Source organism: Ammodytes marinus, assembly GCF_949987685.1.
Source record: "Ammodytes marinus genome assembly, chromosome: 4".
Lineage (NCBI taxonomy): Eukaryota > Metazoa > Chordata > Actinopteri > Uranoscopiformes > Ammodytidae > Ammodytes > Ammodytes marinus.
The window spans coordinates 8,041,316-8,068,090 of NC_137233.1; the positions used below are offsets into that span (position 1 = coordinate 8,041,316).

Sequence of the window (26,775 nt, forward strand, 5' to 3'; positions counted from 1 at the left end):
ACTTCGACGTGCTTGAGATTAGCTTGATTTAGTCTCCACCATAGCAGCACCGCCGGGCGGGACAGGTCTCTCCTGTTGTGTACTAGATTGCGGGCGACGCCGTGTAATAAATGTGCGCATCGCACCGTGTTCAGTGATTTCATTGGCCCTCTGTAAAATGATGTCACACAATTGTAGCCAATCTCAAACCACCGAACCCCAAACAGCGATAGCTATTTTTTCATCCACTTAAAGCGCCAGGAGGATGTATCATCACGGGCTGCACACTGTGCAACTTTAGTGCCCGTGTGTGTGAATGTTAATTTGACAAAGTAAGTGCACGACGGAGTCCTTCTCTGTGCTTCCGATACCTAAATGGTGTGAAGTTATCAATGTTTTTTATTCTCCCAACAAGAAAAAGGAAGGAACTCTTGCTCTCTCTGCAGTTCACTCCGAAAACACAACTGAGCTGTCACCACTGTCGCTGCAAGGTGAGTGATGCTCATAGAGTCCCTCTATGCAAAATATGACATTTCCTTTCAATTGTTTGGTCTAACATCTTATTTTCAGCTGTGGAATATCAAATAGGCTACTTGCAGTAGCCTACATATTTTCAGCTTGCTATGGCGTTCAATATTATTCACTCATCGTGTGTGTTATAATCTGTAATAATTTTGTAAAGTTAATAACTACGAACTATGACATTTTCAAATATATCGAAATGAATTTGATTGAAAAACACTGCAATATAATGTTTGATTTATTTTTTATCTATATACTTTACAAGTTGTTGAATCACATTATGCTATCACTTGCCACATCTAACTGCAGGTTTAAAACAAATCTCTGATTCTCACTCAATGAATTCACTCACTCCTTGTTTTGAATAGTTTAATGAGCTTTTTTCTATCACCATTCAAGACATTTATGAAAGTTCTTAATGCTTTATTTAAACTCTTTAACACTTGGACTGTTTTATTTTAAAGTTGTATTAAAAGATAATAGGCCTACATTTACCATCAAATGCGTGCACAAAAGTTGTGGACCAATGCTGCAACTCTTACATTTAGCAACATTGGTCCTGGCTCCAAAAATAGGTCATACATTTTGCAGTTACTAAAATAGCAAGCCCACTTTTTCCACAACCAATTATTTTTCCGCATCGCTGTGTCAAACCACATGAAGCCTCGACTGTCTAAACTCAGCCAGGGCCACTGCAAGAGAGCCACAAAGAGCCAACTTATAGAGACTTTACATGCAATTGTAACATTTCAACCTCCAGTCCAAACATTTTTTTATAAAAAAAAACTTCCGACTGTTTTCCAATGCTTTCTCTTTAATTAATGTATTCTAAATGCATGTGTACCTTGTCTTTCAGACAAAGATGCAACCTAACATTGTTGGCATCACTGCAATGGTGCTGACCTTACGACCCCTATTTTTGATCATCTTTATTTTCCGGTCATCAAAATGCCCCTGATAGGAATCGCTATTCTCAATACATGATGTACATATCACACATTTCTTTTCATGCGGAAATATAATGCATTGCAAGCAACTGCGAGCTAGCTTCAGCCCGTACATGCTTCACAGAAAGTGTATGGACGGGGTTAACCACAGGATGTGACGGAAACTGTTTGACTGACGCATTGCATTTTTGACGTTTCATAATCTTTTCTTAAGTCCATGCAAAGCAGGAGATTTGCTCTCCTTTTCGCCAGTGTCTGACGACACACAGGCTTGAAAGATTATTCTCTCCAGTTGCAACATTGCTGATTAAAAGTGCCCTGTGCCATGTGCAGTATTAGCAGGGGGGTTACAAGTTTGCTGTAATTGCTAGTGTGCTCCACAGACCGCTGTTGTGGACGCAGATGAGAGGGACTTGAAGTGATTCCCATCCTTGTTCGTCACTAGTCAGATTATTCTGCTGCTCTGGGATCAAGTCTATCTCTATATTTGATCTCCCTCTGTGTGGGATGTGTGTCTGACTCTGCTTGCATGCGTGCTATCAGCTGTGGAGCAAAATTATACAGTAGCAAATGCAAATCGCAAAGCACTGCAAAACCACACTGCACTTATCTGCTTTGTTTTGTGCAGACAACGTGACAACGTGTCAGCCACAACACAACTGGGTGTCTGGATTTAGTTTCAAAGTACCTTCAAAGTAGTTCTAAACTTCTACATGTGACTGATGGACATTTGATGGACTGGCGGTATCGTTGTTGTTGTCCTTACCTTGTCGACGTTTTATACTTTCTATTTGTCAATGATATCCGGTCTTGCTAGGGTTTCTCAACTTTCTTGACCACATTTCCACGACACAAAGAAACTGTAAACATTGTATGTGACATGTGACATACTTTCAAGAGCATCAAGTAGATAGTAAAATAAAGAAATTATCAACTAGTGCATCATGCCACTGTACATCCCATTCAGAACAAATCTGGTCTCCTATTTGCCAGCTGTGCTGTATTGTCTGGCACATCTATACTGTACAGTACAGTCTCTCCACCTACATCACATCTGTGCTCTGTTTTTAATCCAGTTTAATCCTGTTTACTTTCAGTGTGTGCATTGATTCATTCTCTCACTGGCTGGCTTTATGCATTGCTACAGCACATTTAAACATCTGGACAGAAATTAGGAAGGTGATTAAAATATTAAAAGCGAACATGGCTTTTCAACACCTCTCACATTCGATAACTGGCCACTTCATACACTGTCACATACTTTTGAAAAGAAACAAAGGTGGCGTTAGAGCTGAAATGATTAGTCGATTATGATTAATGCTAATACTTGAGAACGGTATGATGGAAAAAAGTAGGCTATAGTGGTTTGGAAACTTTGACTTTTTCAAACTGCGGTATACCTTGAAACCGGATACCGACCCATGCCTAGTTGTTTTTCAAGCGGAGTAGTGAAAAAACATGCTGCACATTCTTTGTTTGGTGTAAGTTCCTCAAATGGGAGGAGCTGCTGCTTTTCTTCATCATAGTTCAGTGTAAACTGGATTTATTTGGGTATTGGACTTTTGTTCACACAAAACCAAACAAGAAGGCATATCATTTTGATAAACACATTGATTTTTTTAGTCCAATAATTCTAATGCAATTAAACATTCATTGCAGCTCTAGTTTTAATACACATCTTGAAGTTGGAAGGAAATGGAAGGAAATTGTGTTCTAGAAAAACTTGTTCAAATAATTAATAGAACTGAATGCACCCTCCTCTAAGGTCTGACACAACCCAACCCCTCATTATTAGTTGTGTAATGTTTCTTTATTGAACAAATCAAGGCATCAACTCTGTGTCTGCGTGTGAGCCTGTTCTCTGAAGCATTTGCCTTAGGAGGTTTTTCCTATACTCTTCCTTGCGTCCCAAACAGTGCCGTGTTCCCTTCAGCAGCACGGGCCTGAAAGTGGGTCTTTGACTCTGCCTGATAGCTTGTGACAGCTCACTCTCATCCCCGCCGGATCAATGGAGCTCAGCGCTCTTCATTAGAAACATCAATGTATCGCACACATTCCCACAGGCTCACAACCCATGAGCCCAGCGCTCACAGAGGGAAGGTTTATTTTAGTATTCACTAAAGAGCGTACTTTACTTCTGCGCTAGGTTTCCTTTTTTTCTTGAGGAATATTGTGGGAGTGTCATGGTTTGTTTATCATTGATTGATGCTTGAAATACTGTATGAATAACATTAGCAACAGTATGTTGTTCAACCAGCACCTTTCATGTGAAGAAAAAACTTGATTATTGCTGATTTCGGGTTTCTATCCCATATAATTATATATATTCTATTCTCTTATTATTCTGTTTGAGTGCTTTAGGCAAAAATCGACTTGCTGCAAAATCCATATCTTGGCAGCTTAGTCTTATATTCAGTTTTTGAGAAACACTGTATAAGGAAAAAAACAGGAAAGATAACAAGGAAGGGGTCATGAAGGGCAAATAAATCATTCTTATTATGGCTGAAAAGGTTCTTGATAATCAGATTATCTATCAAGAGGGATTTTTCAAGCAAATGCAAACTTCACTCATGACCAGGCTTGCTGCTGGTTTGTGTTTTTTGGACGTTTATTAGACAAAACAAGAAGTTTGGGCTCTAATATGGTAATTTTTTGGTCAGTTAGTTTTCAGTCTTAATGGTTAATCAGTCTAAGGAAGAGTTATTGACAGATTAATCAGTGAAAAAAAACAATTGTTAGCTGCAGCCTCAAGTGCTGTGCTGTTATCAATAAATTAATCAATATCTATTTTGGAAAGCAAACTCATGTTATTTAAATGTATACAACATATGATTTATACCTCAATATTTTTTGTACAATCATAAGGGGACCCAGATAGCTAGTGCTGTGTTTTTCATGCACAAGGAAAAGCTGCTTATTGAAATAAGAAGCATTTTTCATGAGCTTATTGTACATTTATTATGATTTAACAAGAAGTACAATAGCATTGTGTGTTTTTCACCGTTTTCCTTTAAAGTGCATGAGCTAATTAAAAATGTTATGCTTGAATTAAATCTTTCAAGAGTTTAAAATTCCCCCTGAGCAATCCTGCTCTACTTTGCCTAACCGGTAAACACTGCTCTGTCCGGTTGTTATTGTTCATAACATTCAAATAGGGGAAATGGAACGCTGAATGTTAAACAAGTGGACTCCCTCTAGAAGTTTGCTACATGTATGTTGATACAGGCTGCAGGCCTAATTGTAAACACAAGTATTGCGTCAGCAAACGCTGGAAATGATGGCATCACACATATGAAGTGAAACACACATGTACAGGAGACACTGGAGATTGCAGTTGGTCACAGAGGTTGTTGTCATGATGATAGTAAAGGGCATGAGCCAATGACTGCCTCACTGTCATCATCGGCTTTTTGATTGGCTGCTAATCACTGAAAGAATCCAGCCCACCTGTTTAGTCACAGTCACACACACACACACAGACACACATGGATATCTGCACACGTTCAACCAGCCATCACACTGGGAAACACAGTGTGTCTCTCTGGTCTGATCATCCATAATGCATGGCTTTGGGATGGGAGGATGAAAGGCTGTTTTGGCTTGAGGCGTGTGTCTCATATGGAGAGAGAGACATCATCTCTAGTAGTTTTAACTGTACATATACACAAAGTGAATCAAGCTGAGAGTGGACTGATTTCACCTTAAATGTTTAAATACTTAGATGAATATATTTTGTCTTCTCGGCTAAATTCGGAATCTAAGGATAGAGTGCGTTATAGCCCAAAATACCATTGTTGTTTCAGAAGACTTTACGATATGAATGAAATACAATACACTCCATCATTCGATCCAATATTATATAAATTCAAAACACCCATAAACAGAAACAGACAAAGGTGTTAATTGGGTTGTATAGAAAATGTTTTTCAGTATAGAACTGAAGTTTTTGATTGCTAATTTGTAAAAGTATCACATCGTGAAGTCGTCAAAGTTAAAAAATAAATAAATTGTGATCACTGAATATGTTTCAGGGCAGGGTACTTTGGATTAAGTCTTCTAGCACATGGATAAGTTTAGCATTGATTTCTAGAAATATTTCAAGGCTCTTCAGTGCTTGTTCTAAGATGTGCTGCTGCGTTACAAGCCCTTTTAACCAATAATGTATGCCTCCCGCAGCCTTACCTGACTTCAGGTTGGTACTCAGACAGCCAGCTGAGCAGATGCTTGCTTGCATGAAAAAGCAACATGGATAGATAATGCACAGGCAGCCAGGCTCATGTCACTGTAAATAACCAACAGCAGCTGTTTGGCTGACACAGAAATTAAATCAGGACCCCTGTTAACTTTGTAAGTCACATTTTCTACTTATTTTGGTGGTGATTAAAGTTAATGTATCATGCAGAGCAGCTTGTTCGTCTCTCTCATTTTCCTGTGAAGCCTTTGGTTATAGACATTTCGTATGTAAATACAGTACGTTCTACGTGCGAATGTGTGTGGGTGCGGGTGTTTGCTATGTGTTTATACGGATGTGGGAGTGCACGCACGAAGCCTTTGAAGTTCCTCATTCACTCTATACTGCTGCTCTTCCCCATGTCTCATCATCTCTCTTTGAAGACCATGTAGCCATGACTACATTAAAGCCGCCCTCTATCCACTTCAAACGTATAGAATGAATATGGATCTGACATGACGCCAAACTTTCTACCACCACCCTTCACTCCTCCTTCGTCCTGTCGCGAGGGGGAGCCTCTTTATAGGTCCATGGGGGAAGCACGTTAGGCCAAGGGAACATTATCTGTTGGGGCTGGGATTGTCAATTGGTTGCTTGTCTTTGTGCTGATGCAAAAGGTATCTGGAGTACTTAAAGGTGGAGTCAGCAAATCTGGAGAATGAGTGTTGTCAGAATCACTTTTTGTCAAAATCAGTGAATATCTCCTCATAATCCACTACCTAGGCTGTGTATTTAAACTGGATTTTTTTCAGTGCACACACGGTAAAGACAGGTAGTGGATCATGAAAAGATATTCACTGACATTAACAAAGTGATTTTGACAACAAGCATTTTCCAGAATCCCTGAATCCTCCTTTAGTATAATGCTCGTTCAGAATGAAATGGAGCTACAGGGGAACGTCTCAACCTCTTCTCATTTTATTCATAACGCTTATCGCATCAACTCAGGTGCTGTGTCCCTAGCCAGATGTTTGAAGGCTTTTCTAAAAACAGCATCTGCTTTTTTTTCCCACCCCCCAACCATATTATTTTTTACATTTGCGTTCAACGTGCCCGCCAGCGCCAGGGTGTTCTGGGCCTGTCATGAAAACGCTAAATAATGTGTTTGTCTCATGGTTTCTTCACATTTGACCTTCAGTGTGCAGAATGATGTATGTGCAGAGCTCGAGCTGTCAGAGCCATTTCAATATTCATATGCTCAGAGGGGAAAGTTTTCAACACGTGTGGGTGGATGAGCTTGATTGTATGTGGTGTGGAAACTCAAAACCTCCAGCATAAAAAATACTGAAAATGGACTTGTGCAGCCGGGCAAAATGTTCAAATAAACAATATTGTCATATTAATGGATTCTTTGTTTTTCAATGATGAAGAATAAACCGTTTTTGAATAGAAGAATAGATTAAAATAATATTAATTTAGGATCCCTATTAGTTATTACCATAACAACTTTTCTTCCTTTTGTCCACACAAAAGATGAAACAAAACAAGACATTCAACATTACATACATGCTGTACTTCCACATTGTCAATGAGACGAAGAAATAGATATTTGCATTTAAAGCAAGCGAACAGAGTACATTAGTGTGTAAAAGACAACACATTTAATTCACAGTCACGTAGCCACTATCATATGCAGTAAGATAAGATTTTTAGTATCAATTTTTAAACTGATCTCAGTTATACCAAACTATCTGTGTTAAATGCAGTCGTAGTACATTCCAATTCGACATGGCCCTATATAGTACAGTAGTTGTATGATGGCTGCAGAGTAGCTTTAAGCTTTTAAGCAGCTCAATGTTTGTTGTGATGGATTTTCAAATCCTCAAGCAAGCTTCAAGTGGAACCATTGTTGTCAGAGCTAAACTGCATGACTGGAAGTATTCATCAAATGCTCTTTAGGGTTTTTGATTTGACTGAAAACTTTTCCTACATTATAACTTCTGAAAACATCTACTGTAAAAAACATTTACATAGCTAGCTAGTAGCTATGCGTCTGCCCTTAAAAATCCCGGGATGATTTGTGTGAACATAATGTCCTCCATAATGCATAATGTCCTCCATGATCCATAATAAAGTGTTGACCAGTCAGCCCTGTCTGTATGGATCAATAGCTCCATCAATAAACTGGGCCGCTGGTTGCTTGTTTAGCCAGCACACACAAAGGTCCTCTCTTGATCTTTTCCTCCCTCTCGCCACATTACTGTTTCTCAAATTCATATGGTTTATTCTGTGAAAAAGATAAGTGATGCTCCCTCTGTCACTTTATCCTTCAGGCAAAGTGGGATAGTTAAATGGGGGAACTTATGCTCAGCAGGGGTTCAATGGTTGGTCATTTTACTGCATTGGATAAACGTGTTTGTGTGAACGTGTGTTTGTGTGTGTGTGTGTGCGTGTCAATTATATTGGTTTTATGCCCCAACTTTTTCACGGCCCCTAATGTGTTTGCTTTCAAATCTTTTTCTGGCTAGAAAAACAATCTTCCATTTGGGCTGGTGGGCCATGGTTTAAATACTCTTTCATCAATATCTCATGCTGTTTTTATTTTGTTTTGAAGGTTTTATCTGTGGGGCTGCGTGCATGGATCCCACTGCAGAGTGAACTAGTGACCTCGCTCACTGACAGAGAGACGCTCTCACTTCAGGACCATGGTGAGTCGCTTTCGCTCTCTGTTTTTTCCTGCGTGCATGCACAAATTGTATACTCCCAATTTCTTCGGCTTGGTCTTCCTTGCGTGCACACACACAGTCAGAACCAGTGAAAAGTCAAAGCATTCGAGCAAGGACTGACGGATAAATTCTAATTAATAATGAAATATAATGATTAGGTTTTTCTCCTTTGTCTTTCGGAGAGTTTTTCCCCCTTGTTTTATTCTTTATCTGTCCATTCGTGTTGTTGATACCAACACATAAGCCCTGTGCCCACTAGCCCCTGGCACAAGCTGTCATTGGCTCTCAGCTGGCGTGACGGGGGTGCCTGAGTCTGTCTCTGAGACCATATGGGCCTCTCCGTATGTTTGGGTGTGTGACGCCAGTGCCCTCTCCCCTGCCATCTGACCTGCAAATAGAAACACGGTCTGGCCTCATTTTCTCTTTGTAGATCTTAATTTGTCATGTTCACAATTTGCCCTTTTAAATTGCAAGCCACTGCTGTTGAATTAAAGGTCAAATATTATACAAATGTTCAACTTCAAAATTGTACTTTGGGTCTCTACTAGAAAACTGTTTTCACTGTGAAGTGTAAAAAAAAAAAACATTTCTCACTGCCACTGCTGAATCTCCTCTTTTCAGCCTCTGTCTGAAACACTCCGTTTCAAACTGCCAATTAGATTCAGTGGTTTCTGGGAGTGTGCTTATCACAGGTGGAGGTAATGTTAAATTAGGTTGGTAATGGGGGGCATGATATTCTCCCCTTATGGCATCATAGGGGGAAAGAAATCTGACTGGGGTTTTGAACACAGGCTTTTAGAAAGGTGGATGTGGAGAAAAAGAGAGAGGGTTGGATTTTTCTCCATACATTGGGAGTGTTCAGTTAAACCGGGGACCCATATTAATGTTGACAAACCATTAAAAGGTTCATTCTACATAATAGATGACCTTTTAAAATAGCCTTGGTTCACAGCAGTCTGAGCTCTTGCCCTCTAGTAGCAACGTTAGGACGACTCAACTCTGACTCACACAACCAGGGGCTTTACCCTGGTTTTTAGCCTTATCTGCACATAAAACAATAAAGCCTCACGCGTGGGAAACATTTGCACCTGTGTTGATGAGTGAAATGATGATAACTAGCAACTTTTTCTAAATTGATCTCTCACTCAAAAAATGTTGAAGACGGTTGTTAGAGGGTTAGATAAAGCCCCACAGTAGCTGGGTATCATTTATTTATTCAGTTTGTATCCCCCACTCTTTCTTTGTATAAACCGGTTGTTTTGAGCAGTACAAAACAGACAGGAAAAAGACAAACAGGTGTGCAGCAGTATCAAAAGATCGCTTTCCGGGTCTGTGCAGGGAGAAAAGCTCATGATAAAAAAATCCTTGACAGGTTGTATCAATAAGCACGGCTGTGTGTTCTCACCTCTCTTTAAACCCTGAGTATGATGCAATTTTCCCTGGCCATCTAAGCAGTATACACTACACATAGCTGAAGATTGTTAAGTTAAAAAACTACGGTACTACAACTCTCTCTTTCGAGGCTCAGCTAGGCAGTAATTACTTCTACTCAGTACTCACAGACCTACACATTGCTAGTCAGATGGGGCAACTCAACGTCATCACTGTATTCACGTGTGTGTTAATGCAGCACAAATTACTCCATCGGCCGTCAACTCTTCCAGACTGTTACCAAACTGCAATACAACGTCAGAAAAACAATGTTAAGATGAGAGGATATGAGCCAAACTGTGGTTGAACCTTGTTGTGTCTATGCAGCTTCCTGTTCGCTCGCTCGCCTCCTGCCTCGGTATTTTGCCTCCGTCCCTCCAGAGTTCACCTGCAGCTCTTAGAAGAAAGTTTTTGAGTTCAACTCATCATTAGAACATGAACATTCATTTTTAGATTAGATAAGATTCAATGAGAAAGAAGTGTATCTCTTTATCTGATCAGAACAGTAAATAAGTGGGTGGATGCATCACTAATAATCACATAACACACTATACACACAGTCTGAAAAATTTCAATAAATACACTTACGATTCTCTTATTGATTTCAGGATTTTTTTAAATGTACCTTACCTTACCTTCCCTTACCTTACCTATTTTATATTTGTCCTACATATTTGTAAAATAAAATATTTTGTCTACCACTCAAACATACAATTCCCTAATGTGGGATGATATCTACGATCCATTACATTTCAATGAGGTGCCTTGGAAACGCTCCTGTGTGCCTTGCAGTGCCAGTGTTAGTTATGCTGATACAGAGGGATTTTACTGTAATTCTCTGTAGTGGTGGGGTTCATAGATTCATTCCCTTGCTTGGAATAACAGTGGATTATGAAGGTTCAGTCAGCTAACCCTGCTCCTCTCTTCCATCACCTTCACATAGATCACAGCTACATCCTGTGTTGTCTATTCCCTTTTTTCTCCGTTTCTATATTTGATATATTTTCCCATTTAATCCTGACTGTCTGCTCTCTTTGCACTTTTTTGTGAGTGTATCCCACGCACGTCTCTACACACTTTTAGGGATGTCTGTTGTTTCCTGCCTCCCCTTATCTCACCCCAGACTGAGAGGGGTCGGGTGTGACTGTGACTGAATCACTGTTGCCAGGTGCCTAGGGATGTCCCATTTTGTGTGTGTGTGTGTGTGTGTGTGTGTGTGTGTGTGTGTGTGTGTGTGTGTGTGTGTGTGTGTGTGTGTGTGTGTGTGTGTGTGTGTGTGTGTGTGTGTGTGTGTGTGTGTGTGTGTGTGTGTGTGTGTGTGTGTGTGTGTGTGTGTGTGTGTGTGTGTGTGTGTGTGTGTGTGTGTGTGTGTGTGTGTGTGTGTGTGTGTGTTGTGTTTATGTGTAGGTGGGTGGGTGCATGAACTGTGTGAAGCTATATCGCTATGTGTCTGGTAGAGGAGTTAGATGTTCTCTTATGTAAGCGGGTCTCGGCTGGATGGAGCAGGGGTTGTGCCGGGGGAAGCTGGCTCAGGTGGAGGGACGCAGACAGATGCTATTTTGGGTTTCCTGCTCTCCTTCCATCCTCCAAACGCATGAGTTATTCACTCACACGTGGCCCACAGATCTACCAGCATGAAGGGACAATAGGAGAGTTTTGTACGGTGGTGGTGGTGGTGGTGCATTTATCTGAAGTGACATTCATCCTAAGCAATGTCTGTCAAGTACAGTATATGGCATTTTTGCTTAAAAAAAAAAAAAAAAAAAACACTCTATGAAGGTAAAACTTGATAATATATGTCGGCGATTGTATGTCATTAAACAGTCCTGTGTGCTTGTTGGGACTTGTTTATTTACCACGTTATGTTGCATTCTATACTTTTTGCACTTTATATATTTGACCCAGATTATTAGACTTCAATTTTTAGCACTAAAAGGAATCATGTTCCCCTTTGAACCTGCATACAACCTAGCAACGTTGCTCTCTGACAGCATTAATAATCTCTCTCCCTCTCTCTGTTCATTCTGCCCCCTGTTTCAGAGCATGGCACTGGCCTGGCTCCAGTCTCACCTGCCCTGTGATAACCCAACCAGTATCACCGGTATCAAGCACCATCGCGCTCCCAGCAGCAGAGCTTGCTGAACTGGCCTGTGTGGAGAGCCATGCTGTCTGGGACTTGGCGACGTTCCCTGGGCCAGCAGCCCCCCGCTGCAGCGCCCGCAGTGACCACCAGGGGGGTGACGGTGTGCGGGGTCCCCACTGGCACCGTGGTCCTCGAGGCTCAGTATGACTACAGCTACCGTGGAGCTGATGGACGGCAAGTCTGCATCAGGGAGGGGGAACGCTTTATTCTGCTGAAAAAGACCAACACTGATTGGTGGCAGGTGAGGAAACAGTTCATCCTTTGTTTGTCTTGTATTGGTGGAAACATTTTAGAAAAACATGGACATTGAGACCATCTACTTCAATGTACTGTATAGCTTTCGAAAGGGATGTTTTCAAATTTTAACTTGAAATAAAGGACAGCAGGAGTAAATATTTTTCAGTCACAGATTTAGTGCTGTGGTGGTGAGTGGTGTTTCTATTTACAGAAACAGGATGGTCAGGTGTATGTGGGATCGACTAAATATACTGTGCTTGGCTATTCAGTAATTTAGGTATCTGACAAATGAAGGTAGGCTTCTTGATTGTATTAAATGCAAATATTCTGTAAATCCAATTTTACTGAAATGGCCTAACACAACCAAAGATAAACAGTATGGCAAAATCTCTGATAGTTTAAATAAATTGTAATTCCTGCACACTGACTTGACACCATAAATGGACTTAAATTGTTCCCAGTAGACAGTTGACAACTATCCATCATGTCATGGTGTATGTCATCAAATTGAAAGCAGGAAACATAGAAAAGGACTATAGAGCCTCATAGGGGGGGAAAAAAGCGTATTTCAAAAGAGAAGTTGTGGGTTTTGTAATTGCTTCTGTTGTATGTCACAGCAGGAACTTCAGTGAAATACATTTCCGCACAGTGCTCAGACCTCAGCTGTGTTGTTTGGTTAACGCTTGGTTGGACTAAGTGGATTTACACGGGTGCAAAAATAGCAAAAGCGTTTTGGAAAAGTGTTTGTTCTTTGACAGGTGCGGCGGATTGGGGCAGCCAGTAAAACGAAGCCGCTCTACGTCCCAGCCACCTATGTGACAGAGGTGCCCATCGTTCCAATGCCCTCACCGCAGCGCCTGGTCGTGTCTTCATCGCTGAACACCAACCTCAGGATACTGTCACGGCTGTCACTCAGCCCGGGCCATACGGGGACGTCCTGTAATAAACAGAATCCAGGTAAAGTATGAGAGCAAGGACAGGAGGTGTGTATTAAGAAAGACACTGCAGGTGAATAGGGTTAACATATTGACTAACAGATATCGTCATGAAACTGTGCCAGTTGATTACTTACTACTTTTTGCATTACATTTTTTCAGAAATGTTTGAATAAATATGCAAAGTTGGCGATATCTAACTAATTATACGTTCATTTGCATCGCGTTAAAAACAAAAAGTCATGTTGGATGTTACAGTTAAAATCTTAATTTTATTTTTACAAGTCTACAACATTTTGGACCTTTTATGTATACTAGTATGAAGGAAGATTTTTTATGTAAATAGACAAAAATCTCAAAATGGACCAGTGCTTGAAAAAAAATATGTTTTACCTGCCGTGTCACCCCTTGATACTGTATGAGAAGAAATTTAACATTTGTTTCTTTGGAGCATAAAAAATAAATTATCTATGTAAAATGAGAATGTATTGTCCCTTCCTTTCCTTCCTCAGTGAACAAGACCTTCTACCACTCCATGGAAAACCTCAACTCCAACAGTGCCTTCCAGAGGCTGGACAGTAACAACAGCAGTAGCGCGGGTGGAGGCCACTTCCCATCTCTGCCCCTCTCTGGATTTACCTTCACCCCGTCCAATGCTCCCACCTCCCCGTCTGGCCACCTCATGGTCCCTGGGGCGCCCGCAGCTTCCACCACCCAACAAACAGCACCACATCACAACCCCAGGGTGGTGCCCATGATCACCCGCAGCCAGAGCTCCAGCAACCTGCCCGAAAACCTGGCCGAGAACCCCTATGACGAGGTGGGGGGCGGCCTCGGAAATCATGTCAACAACAAGATATCCAAGAAGTCTTGTAGCCAGTGGGACGTGGGGGGAGTTTCCGAGAGGAAGAAGACCCATCTGCAGGTAGGGAGAGGCCATTCTCAGATCTAACACACCTACAAACAGATTATACCCAAACACCTGGTTCACTTAAAGGTGGAATTCTAGTACAATTTGTAAGCCTTGACTCTATATGTTTGGCTATTTTGATTTCATGGGGACTGTTTTCTGTGTAACCTTTCGGCTATGTTAAGAGGATTTATGTTGAATTTATGTTTTTTTGGAAAACTGTAGGGGGCTCAGGCGTCTTCTTCAACCAATGTCAATTCGAAATCTTTACAACAAAGGTTGCAAGTAAAACTTATTAATTTATAATGATAATAGTCATAATGGAAAAAACCTGTGAGGATTACACGCAGTTGGAAAATTACCAGAGTTTCCATTCATTTAAACCAAAGTAGGGCATGAACTGATGCTCAGGCCCAGTGGGGTCGATGCCTTTCTCATTTGTGTGGAACAAAACATTTGACAGCAAAAGTTAAACAAAAGATCTGCTCTCTGCCCAATAAATGTACTAAAATAGACTATATAAGAGAATATATCCAGTAGAGTTATAATATGTATTTCAACCTCATATATGTAGATGTCATTTTTCCATAACATATCTCGTACATTCCCCTTAAAGACAAATAACAAATGGACCTACAGTTTATATTTTTGCACAGATAAACCCTCTGAAATTAGTTACAAGAAGTACACGACATGGTCAATGCAACCAACAGACCGATTCAGCATTTAAAAAAGTGACAGATTTTTGGATGGATATTTTCATACTAGAGAGGCAGCAGTTACGCATTGGAGAATTAATAAAAAGCCAGTCTCAGCTGTACATTCAGCTGTTACTTCATGCTTCTATGATCCTAATGTGGAGTAGGAAGACTACTGCAAAAAAAAAAAAAAATGGGTCAAACGAATCCATCACATACAGCTGCTGTGGAAGGAAGTGTCCTCTTATTCCTGTCATTAAGAAAATCTCCATAATGATGGATTTACTGGATGTCATCGTAAAACACGTAATAGAACGGCTGGAAGATTGTAGCCTTACTCCAACATAGTAGTACAACTGCTGGAAGATTTTTTTTACAGAGCAGGATTATCCTTAAAAAAATGATTTGTGTTTTTAAATTTGTTTTAACTTAGTTTAATCAGAAAAAAACATTTCCCAAGAACTCTAGCAATAAACTGTATGTGTATTATTATCCTTTTTTTTTTACTAAGCTGATAAAAATAGCCAAGGCAGCAGAGGTTGCATTCGGTCTACGTCAGTGCTTGACCTTAATAATCCCCCAAACAGCAGCAATCAAGATTCATTGCGGTGACGTCAGAGCCTCCCCGTGATACACCAGAGAGGATTACATGAGGCGTCGTTCGTTGATTGAAATGTTGAAGGTTATCTGTCCCTCAGCTGAGGGAAGCCCCCCACAGACAGCCATAGTATCCAAACCGCCCCTTCACAATGAGTTAGGCTATGTGTCCAATGAAGCAGGCATGCCACCGGTTACTTCCAACTTTCAAATTGACTCCAAATGACAGTGCTCTCTTTTTTTTCTACCTCTCTCATTCTGTGTTCCTCTCTGTCTGATTCTGTATCCGTAACAGTCCCTCTTTCTCTCTCTTTCTCTCTCTCTGAGAACTTTCTTGATTTGAGGCTTTCATACCAGTAAACACTGAGCAGGATTATTGCAGCAGCCACATTCAGGTCATAACTCCCTGTCATTCTTCATCCATTAAAACATTCTCTCACCATACATTTGTTGGTGTTGGTGAATGAATTTCAATCAAATTTATTTGTGTCCTCCTTAGGGCAAAACTCAGTGGGAACTGAAAAAGATATGAGTAACAGTTAAAAAAAGATTTTAGGATTGAAGAAATGTATTGTTGTTGTTCAAATCTGGCCAGGGCAGGATGAGATGGCGTTTCATAGAATCAAACTGTGAACATTGAGGGAATGTAAAAAAAGACCACTCAACCATGTGGACGCCCACTCTTTTCAACACCTTACTATGTGAATTATAAAGTTGTATTTTTCTACTTTACACTAAGCCCATCCAAACACATGTAATACGTTATTATCACCTAAAACAAAACTCAAGTCATTTACTTTTGGTTTTACATCTCCTGTGTTCCCAGGAAAATATAAATATGACTTTCCATAGAAAAGGAATGTATAATGAGCTGGATAGAACTGAAATACACCCCCTCCCTTACACACACACACACACACACACACACACACACACACACACACACACACACACACACACATACACACACACACACACACACACACACATACACACACACACACACACACACACACACACACACACACACACACACACACACACACACACACACACACACACACACACACACACACACACACACAACCAAGTGGAAAAGGACCAACTACAGTCACACATCCACACAACAGTTTCTTTTCAGCACTGCCCAGTTCTCATGGCTCTGGTCCATAAATAAAGCTTCTTCTTCTTCTTGCTCACATCATTTCTTGGTAAAGCATCAATGACCCTGCAACCACCTATGAGTAAGAACTGAATCACAGCTCTGATCAGGGTGAGATTATTAAACCTGAACAATAAGAGGAAGGTGGCAGACAAAGTTTCTGAATAATAAGTACTAAAAAAAGATCAAGGCATCAACTATTCTTTGAAACAAATCGATAAAAAGGGCGCTGACACACGCAAACACTCACACACTTTGTTCATCTTTAACTAGATTTCAAAATAAGCTATTTGTCTAAGTGGAATGCATTTTATCTTTTGTAGTGGCAAGAATCATAACATTGGTTTGTATAGCCTATTCCCAATCAGCCATAGCCCCCATTTGACCCTGCTGACAAACACTTCGTAGGTTTCAACCATGGATGAACAGCAGGGAACAATTGAACAAGAAAGCGTCAGGTGAGCTGAAGACTCGGTGCTGCCCCCTGGAGTAAACTATGATAACAGCCCTTTTTACATGTACATCACACACACACACACACACACACACACACACACACACACACACACACACACACACACACACACACACACACACACACACACACACACACACACACACACACATGCATCAATACACACCATGTGCCCTCAGTCATTAACTGAAAAGGCCGTGTTATGTAACGAGGATCAAACAGACAACAGTCAATCAGTTAGTGAATTATGTCTCAGCTATATTTTGTGGAAAGATGATCTTCCTCGCATATATTCTCAACTCATTTCATTGGATTTGCAGAACTCCTCTCTTGTGGCTGTTACTTTAGTCCTTTCTATCAGGCGTATCTATAAGCTGCGTCTTTAATCCAAAGTCTGACGGCTGGTCCTATAGTAAGAGGCGGTGGGATTTACTTGTTTCGCTTGGTGATTTCTGTCTCCTCTTTCCACAATGAGATGACAGCTTTTGTTCAAAGCATTGCTCGCTGCTATTTGTAGCACTTACAGTATGTGTCCCAATTCTGAACACACACATATTCATGCTCACATATTTGGACTGTATTCTGTACAACACTGACTGTAGCCCACTATTTATATAAACTAAACACATGAACATGAATATGGTAGTATAAGCATAGATACAATATTTTTAAACAAACAAACTACAACCTCAAGATTCAAGATTTTTATTAGTGTCCCAAGAGGGCAATTTGGTTTACAGCGAGGAGAGGCGACAACACATAACAGTACAAAACAGTGACGGACACAAACATCACAACATGTACGCAGGCCTGGGCACTAAAGTGCAAAGTGCAAGAATCAGGGAAAAACCAACACAACAAAGTCAGTTCCTTTCCCTCCATAGCTTAAGACGGGCCACGCTGGGGATAGAGTCTTGCTGTACGGCAAAACTCGCCCGAGATATGACCAGAGAATTCTGGCTCTTAGTAAAGAGTGTTCCCGCTCTGAGAAGGCAGTCCAGGGCAACTTTCTCCTACTGTTATCCAAGCTCCGACAGTTAGACACAGGTCATACCGTCATAAAATAAAATAAATTAAATCATAAAATTCATTCAAATTAAATAAAATCATAAAATAAAATAAATCAAACATAAAATCCTAGAATCGTAACATCATAAAGTGCCAAGATAAAGTGCTATGTGGTCAACAGCAAACAATCAATAGCAGCAAAATAAAGTGCAGAGTGCCGTTAGCAGCAATGCCCACAATATCAACAGTACAGTACCATAAACACCATCAACAATATAAAAAATCGAAAACCCAATCAACAATAGCAGCATTTATCTGCTACTGGCAGCATTGGTTGCTCGAATCGAGGCAGGGGCAAAGGAAAACTTGTATCTGTTTTTGGTGGTCATAGGAACACACAGGCGACGGCCAGATGGCAACACCCTATATTCAGAATTAAGAGGGTGGGCACTGTCTTGTCGTATGGACCTAGATTTTTTGAGCAACTGTTTGCAATAGAAAGGATCAAGGCCTTCTAACTGGATACCAGTGATTTTCGCAGCAGTTTTTATTATTCTCCCAAGATCATTTTTGTCCTTGGTAGTGAGGTTACCATACCAGCATATGATAGAGAAGGAGATGACAGAATGAATGTAAGCGCTGTAAAACAATTTCAACAGGCTTTTGTCAACATTGAATCTAGCCAATTTTCTAAGACAGTAGAGGCGTTGCTGGCCTTTCTTGCACAGCATTTCAGTGTTTGCATTACATTTCAAGTTATTATCAATGATAGTGCCCAGATATTTATAACTGGACACGATTTCCACAGGCTGGCCACAGATGACAGTGTTCTCGGTGGGATGGGGGCCACGTCTGAAATCTATACAGAGCTCTTTAGTTTTAGAGATGTTAAGCTCGAGGAACGCATCATTGCAGCAGGTCAGGAAGTCCTCTGTAACCTGGCCATGCACAGTCTCATCGTTGTTGAGTAGGCTGACAATGACCGAGTCATCCGCGTATTTGATGATGAAACGGTTGTCGTGGTTACTGCGACAGTCATCAGTGTATAAAGTAAACAAAAGAGCAGAGAGAACACAGCCCTGTGGCGAACCAGTGGAGGTGGACAGAAGGCTAGACACTGTTGTGTTCACCTTAACACTTTGGGATCTTTTAGTTAAAAAAATCCAGTACCCAACCCACTAAACATGGATCTAGGCTAAAGATGTTGACTAGCTTCTCAACGAGAACATGGGGCTGGATCGTATTAAAAGCCGAGGAGAAATCGACAAAAAGTAGCCTGGCATGCTTCTTACTGCCTTCAAGGTGTTTAAAAAGCAGATTGAGAAGAGTAGCAGTTGCGTCCTGGACACCTCTTCCCTCCCTGTAAGCAAATTGAAAAGGGTCTAGAAGGCTCTTGGTTTTTGCAACGAGCTCTGATTTAACAAGCTTCTCAAACTGCTTCATGACCAGGGAAGTAAGGGCTACGGGTCTGAAATCGTTGAGTGATTTTGGATTATTACACTTAGCAACGGGTACTATAGTGGACTGTTTCCAGAGGGAGGGTACTATCTGCTGACTGAGAGATCTGTTAAAAATCAAATAAAAAATGGGACCCAATTGATCTGCGCAGGTGTTTAATAAGCGGCCACCGATGTGATCGGGGCCTGGGCCTTTACGGGGGTTGCATTTTTTAAAACAATTGGTCACATCCTGTTTTTGATCACAGAGTGTTCCTCATTAAAATCATGCGTTTCAAATCGGACATAAAAATCATTGAGGCTCTGAGCAAGGTGCAGGTCACAGGTATAGTTGGCTAATGAAACCTTTTTTCTTTTATCTTTCAGCCCAGTGATGGTTTTCATGCCGTCCCAGGCAGAGCCCAGATTGTTAGTTTTAAGTTGGCTCTCTGCTCCTGTAGATCTCACAGTAACGCTATTGCCTTGAATCTTCACCTTGACCACGCAGATACACAGCAACTTCTATTTCGGCTCTGTTTTAACATTTTCATAGTCTCTCATATGCATAGTATTGCAATGTATCATGATACATATTATCGTGACCAATGTATTGTGATGCATATCTACTTTGCCAATACCCAGCCATTACCATTATCATTTTTTAACTTAACAATTTGTATTCAAGTCTCATTTCATCTTCCTCTAACCTCTCTCTCTTTCCCCCCTTCTGCTGTTTGTGGCCTCAAGGTCCCAACAGAGACCTACCTGGCCCAGCTGTCGTGGCAGGACTCCCCTCTTTACAATGAGGTGCAGCCAGAGAGACGTATGTCTACGCTGGAGCCTCCCTGCCCTGCCCCGGGCCAGCAGCCTCTTCACACCATAGACCTGTGGGAGCAATACTCTGACCCCTCCTCAGGGAGAAGCTATTACGTCAACAGCATCAGCAGGGAAAGGTCCTGGAAACCCCCACGACGGGCCCGGGGACGCACCAACACCAACCCGGTAAAAAGGGCTTTGGTTTTAAAATGAAAGAAATATGGGCAATTTCAGAGCTGACTGGAAGTCCTATTTTCTCTAAGGAGATGATAGAAAAGGGCCAGGGTACAGGTTAAAATAGACGTCTTATTTATATGTTCACTGTATTGGCTTGAAAAGGGTTTGTTTTAGTCAAGGAACTGCATTAGTGGTGAAGGAGAGAACCCTGGCTCGTATATTTTCTGTTTACTCAGACAGGATGCAGATATTTTTACGTATTGCATAATAACTTTGTAAGTGGGTACGGTAATTTTTTATGGACAGTGTGCTATAAGGGAAAGTTCAACATGTTGGGAAATAAACATATTTTCTTTCTTGCTGAAACTTGGGTGAGAAGATTGATACCACTTTCCTATTCATCGGTTACATATACGGCCACAAGAGGAGCTTAGCTCAGCTGGCATTGTCCAGAGGTGACTCAATCTGCCTACAAGCAAATCTAAAGCGGTTGTTAAATGACAATTTGCAGTTGCATGGTTCTGAGCAGTGTCTGGTTGAGCAACCAGCAACTTCGAAGTAATGCTCCCTCAGCCAAGAAATAGTGTGGTACATAAAATGGTGCTCAAATGTGCCGGTGAGTGGATTTTGGTATGTATATAACCATTGCCCAGTAGCTGAACAAGGTTTTTGAGACGGACAGAAATGAGATAGACGTGCAGATATGAGAGATATTAGACTACCTAAATCTTAGAATTTTTATTTCGAAAAATACTACCTTTGTGAAACTTGTGTTCAGTGGAGGCTTATTCTATCATCCTGTGGGTTCAACAATAGGGTAAACGTTTGAGACTGTAATGATGAGCCAATAATGTATCTTTCCTGTTTCACAATCTGTGGTTTATCTTCTGTGTTTCTCACAGGGCAGTGTAGTACAACCTCAGACGTTTCCCAGGGAGACCAGCCATCTGTCGCTACCACTTCGTGAAGCTGGCAACGGAACAGTGCACAGGGTAAGACTACTTCTACTTATTAAAACGTTTAGAAAATTCAGACAGATGAACACAGGGTATGAGGGTTTATAAATGATGAGATGAGGGTGAGGTTCGGCTCGGCTACAGTGAAAAAAATCGACTGACCTTGCATAACTTACCGTTCAATTGCACGCTAAATTTAGGATTCTTTTCTATGCTGATTTGCTGACTGATATGCTGCGCTGCACCGACAGACAACGATTTATATTTGCACTTTTCTCAAGCAAAGTCGTCAAATGTTTACTCTGCCAACTCACGGCGTTGCAGTACAGCGTATCAGTCCCCTATCAGCAGTGAAAAAAACTACATTTAGGGTACAATTGAAATAGAATATGTTTGGTGAAAAAATAATTCTCCTGGCCCCCTTTACAACAGTACAAGGCTGACTTCTGCTCCTGCAACGTCTCGCCCCAAACTCCTTAAAATGACTGTCCTGATAGCCATCTCTATAAGGTACCAGACTAACTATGCATAGGCATCTCATACAACCGCAGTTAAAAAATACTGAACTATCCCTTTAAGTGCAGACAGCTGTGTTTAGGGAGACAGAATAACCCCTCCCATCCCCTGCTTCTATATATATATATATATATTTGAATCAAATGTCAGCGTCTCTCTGTCACCCAGAGGGCACAAAGTGTGTCCAGACCCGGACAATGTTCCAGATTAGTCTGTGAGAAATGCTGAGTGGGGCCAAATTAAAAAGCGGATTACATCCCTCTAGTTTACTGACTGGCTTGCCGCCCTCCCCGACACACTTCCTCTCAAATGATGTTTTTTTGTCGGGCTAATCCCTGGAGGGAATAACAAGGTGATGCCTGTTGATCTAATGCAGATCATAGCAGGAGCTATTAGAGCCATATAGAGGGAGACAGAGGGCTATTTTAAATACAAAACATTGCTCAATTTAAACCACTCACTCAAACCTATCATCAGCAGTCAACTTCCAGTATTTCATCCATTTTACCTTTTTTTTTTTTTTTTGTCGATTTGATTTTATTACCGTTTCAATACAAAGTGAGGAAGTTGGGGGGCGCCTTTAGCTCAGTTGGTAAGGCGACCCCCTCCCAGCAGCAGACCCGGGTTCGATTCCCACCCGCGGTTGTTCTCTGCATGTCGCTCCCCTCTCTGCCCCATTTCACCTCTGACTCTCTGCACTATCAAATAAAGCATAAAAATGCCCAAAAAATATCTTTAAAAAAAAAAAAATATGTGTTGCAGATGTAAACGTTTTGGAGATTTATGCAACAGTGACAGTAATTGAGTCTTCATCTGTATCAGTGACAATATCCACGTGGGGAAGTGAGTGACGCAAAGAGGCATGATCCAGATTGTTAGAAATAAGCGCTTTGCATCATAGGGTTGCGTTGCATCAGCGTTGCGTCAGTGTTTGAAATGTAATGTTGCTCATCAAAAAAAATACCCACATGATCAAAGCAGTGATTCCCCCATAGAGCCAGCTTGAGATGCGCTCTGTTGACCTATATGTGTCAGCTTTCATTCTGCCACATGTGTATTAGCAAACGGGGAACCTCACCACATATAGAACACAACACATACTGCAATAATTCATGACCCAGGTGTTACAACGTGAGTGACCCATATTAATAGTTAGCACACAGCGTTCTCTGGTCTAGATCTAGATTTTTATTCATAAAATATATGTTACACCTCAGCACGTTGACCCCTCCCTATCCTGTATGAGCTCATGTAGGCGCAATTGTTGAAATTATGTAAGTACGTTTACTCAACTTCTGCGCAATGTTCTTTACACTTGTTCTCTTCTGCATTTAGCAGTTGTAAAATGTTGTACTTTTGAACCCTCAGAAAATATATAAAGTGTATTTAACAGTAAAGCTGAATCAATTAGATAATGAATTTCTTATTCAGTTTAAAGAAAAATTATTTTTATTGTTGAGGAATTGTTAATCATTGAGCAAAAATGTCAGCCAATCTCTGGTTCCAGCTTTTCAAAACTGACAATTTTCCGCTTTCAGTTGTTTTATATTGTTGCAAATTCAATGACTTTGGTTGTTGAACTGATGGTCAGACAATACAGGACATTTAAAGACGAGACGTCAGTGCTCTGGTAAATAGTGATGATGAAACCAAATGACTTACCAATCAATTGATAAATCAATAATGAAAATAAGTTACAGCACTATTTTTAAGGTTATATTGCCACCACTACTATTTAAAATGGTGGAAATGGACATGTCTACTTCTATTTATGACTTGATGACACTTACTTTAACTTCTCTGCTCGCATGAGCATTATTTTCCGCACACTCTCACCTAGAGCAGGTGTTAATTTAGGTGTGAACACTGATGGTGTAATGGCTAAAAAAATACCAAAGATGAGCCTCACACAAACATTTTCATAAACATACTGTATGCATTAATTTTCTTTCTTAGTACACTTTACTGTAAAACTATTGCTACATCATAATTTTGTCAAATTCACTCTATTATCTTTCCATGAAACCCATGGCAGACCCTTGTTGGAAATCCCCTTCTAAAAGAATATAAGGTAGCTCAAGGAAGCTTCACCATCTAACACTTTTAAATGCTGCTTTAAAGCTGAGGCATCGGTAAAAAGTCCCAGTAATATAACAGCACGGAAGTTGCCATTAGTCATTATGAGTGATGTTATGTTTTGGTAAACTCCTGACCTTTTTCTTAGTTAATTTAAATGTGTAACGGCTTCATCTTAACTTGTAATGGACAATGCCAGTGCTATAGTATTGTTGCTTTTACTGAAGTAAAGCATCCCCATTGTCTTTGCGTCTAGCACACACAAGCTGTTGGACAGTGGTTTATGTTTTGTTTGCCTGTGATAGTGTGTGATTATTCTGAGCCGCTTTACATGACAATGATGGTGCTGGCTGATAAAGATAGCTTCCCCCAAAGAATGGGGAAGTAGAAGCAGGCTGAGATGGGAGGGAGTGATGTGTATTTTTTTTTTTTTTTTTTTTTTTTTTACATTTTGACACTCAGACCAAAAGGTGCCATGATATGAAACGACAGGCAGCTCAGGACTTACAGTAGACTCAACAAGAAAAGAAAACAAACTCTCAGATACAAGAGTTGGGCTGGACCGTGTAACTGGCTGATCAGTCACAATGAGCACCTATGCTGTAAGTTCACTTTAACTTCATTGCGTTTTGCATTTCATGTCATTCGTTGGTGAGGATTTTCTGGCTGCACGAGTGAAACGTATGCCACTCACTTGTCGGGAGACATTTTTCTGACTTTGTCTTTCTCACAACTACCTGATAAGACTGTATATGTGGATGTGTGTGATTCAGTTCAGCCACCTAAAATCGGCACGCTTGAGTCAAACCTGTAGTGTGCTGTGTGTGTTTCAGTCTTACTGGGCAACGGCAGCGACTCTCTCTCATTAACTACAGTTTGAAATGGGCACGGGTGTTCATGTGAGGATCTCTGTGTGTATCTTTGTTACGCAGTGGAAAAACATAGATCATTTTTATATGTATATGGCAGGATGTGAGGGGGGACATGGGGAGTAGTTTGAGGGTTGTGAGCGTTAGCAAGGGCTTGGTGAGTGGTCTCAGCTGAAATTTTTTTTCAGCATCCTGTTTTTCACACGTGGGCGATAAAAAATGTTTTTTACCCCTCTTGCTGCCATTTTGAACTAAAGCTGACAAATATTATGAAGGTGAAACATTTTTTGTTGCCAGTCAATTATACACAAAATATAATAGAACTGTTTTTCTTATAAATTGAATTGAAAGAGTAACTGTTTGTCTGTGTTTCCTGTCACTGTCTTCCTGTCTCTCTTTCTCCTTTCTCTCTCTCTCTCTCTCTCTCTCTCTCTCTCTCTCCCTCTCTCTCTATAGCTGTCACCCGATTTCCTCTTCGGGAGCAACCCGAGGAATACTGATGGTGGCTGGCAGAATAAACAGGTGAGGCTTTACCTGCTGTATTCCTACATTGCCAGAGGGCTTCTCTACAGCAATTCACCTTGACTTTCACCTTAAATTAGAAAATGCCTCTCAAAGAGTAAAGTTAAAGAAAAACTACCTTTTTTATTTTTTATATATTCCTTCTACACCACAGGATGCATTTGCTAAACAAAACGCTCACTCACACACTTTTCACGTATGCATGTATCTTTGCAAGTCTACCATCGCAACCTTTTAACTATACGTCTTTAGATGAAAAGGTATTGCTTACACTGATCCTTTAGTTCTTTTAAATGTATTATTCTGACAACTTGTTCCTTGTTATTGTGGTTCGCATGCCTGTCTGGGAAGGTAATCCTTGTTGTTTTATCAGCGCTTAAAGGGCTTTTGATAGAGGGTATTACGGTATTTTCCTCATGTAAATCAATTAACTGGAGTCGCTAAATTTGCAAAAACTGCAATTCCACTGTATTACTGTAGAATACATTAAAGCAATGCCAGCCATGCTCTTTAGATTCCCGGAGATCAGCGTTTATGCATATTGAGGTGGTGAAATAGCAACTTCATGGTGAGAAAAGAAAAAGGTTGTTACCCAAGCAGTTCTCAGTGCAACATGTTGCATCACAGTGGGGTGTGGGTGCGCTTGTTTTAATGCCCCTTTAAAGGCCTCCTCTTAGCAACCGAGCAGATTTGGCTCTTAGTGGTGGTAATCCTCCTCGCATGAAAAGATGGCAAACATTAGACGGGATATTTAGTCTGATTGTTGAAACTAGGTTACAGCCAGGCATTGGGAAAGGTACTTAATTATGGCTGCTGCTGCATTAAAAGTTGAAGTTCTTCTGATTTTGTGTATTCGTGCACAGTTGCATATGTAAATGTGAAGGACTGTAAGCATGAATATTTTTGCAAGATAAGTAAAGATGCACAAAGATGCATCATTGTATTTTCTGACCGTCTCCCTGTAAAGTGCTAAGCAAAGTCATCTAGATCTCGTGCTTATGTTGTGTTTCTGAGAGTGTCAGTGTTGTTTCTGAGAGTGCCAGAATGCTTTAGTTCATATTTGCAGTTTCAAATATGTCCAGCAAGTGAAGTTATGACGCAGCACTTCTCCAGCATTATTTTTCTTCCTGAAATAGAAAATTGTTATAAATACTTGCAGGTTAGTTCACAATTCTGATAAATCTGAGGTAAAAGCAAAAGGTTTTGTAATAGCTACCCGCTTATATCTACTGAGATAACTGAGAGCAGACAAAGATAAGAAAATCTGTTGAAGTGCGGATGCTGAGGGAGTATGCTCAGCTGTTGACCAAAGTCAGGGGCCATTCAAACATAAGCAAGAATGATTCCCTGACTGTCCCACTTTTTATTTTTTTCCACTTTATTTTTTATTTTTTTTTACCTTTTATCGACTCTGCTGTCCATCAACAAGAGAAAAACAAAGTTAACTGCATATAGATCGACTGTAG

General features: G+C 40.7%; 1 protein-coding gene across 1 annotated transcript in view; it reads left to right on the top strand.

Moving 5' to 3' along the window:
- Nucleotides 1-11,938: 11,938 nt before the first annotated feature.
- Nucleotides 11,939-26,775, top strand: part of arhgap9 (Rho GTPase activating protein 9) — a gene marked incomplete at its 5' end in the record, with an annotated part of 28,320 nt that continues 13,483 nt past the window's right edge. Inside the window, 6 exons of the mRNA XM_080025422.1 lie at nt 11,939-12,160; nt 12,915-13,113; nt 13,604-14,016; nt 20,125-20,379; nt 21,273-21,362; nt 25,244-25,309. Coding sequence (XP_079881548.1) covers nt 11,939-12,160; nt 12,915-13,113; nt 13,604-14,016; nt 20,125-20,379; nt 21,273-21,362; nt 25,244-25,309 — 1,245 coding nt within the window. The remainder of the gene's footprint in view (nt 12,161-12,914; nt 13,114-13,603; nt 14,017-20,124; nt 20,380-21,272; nt 21,363-25,243; nt 25,310-26,775) is intronic.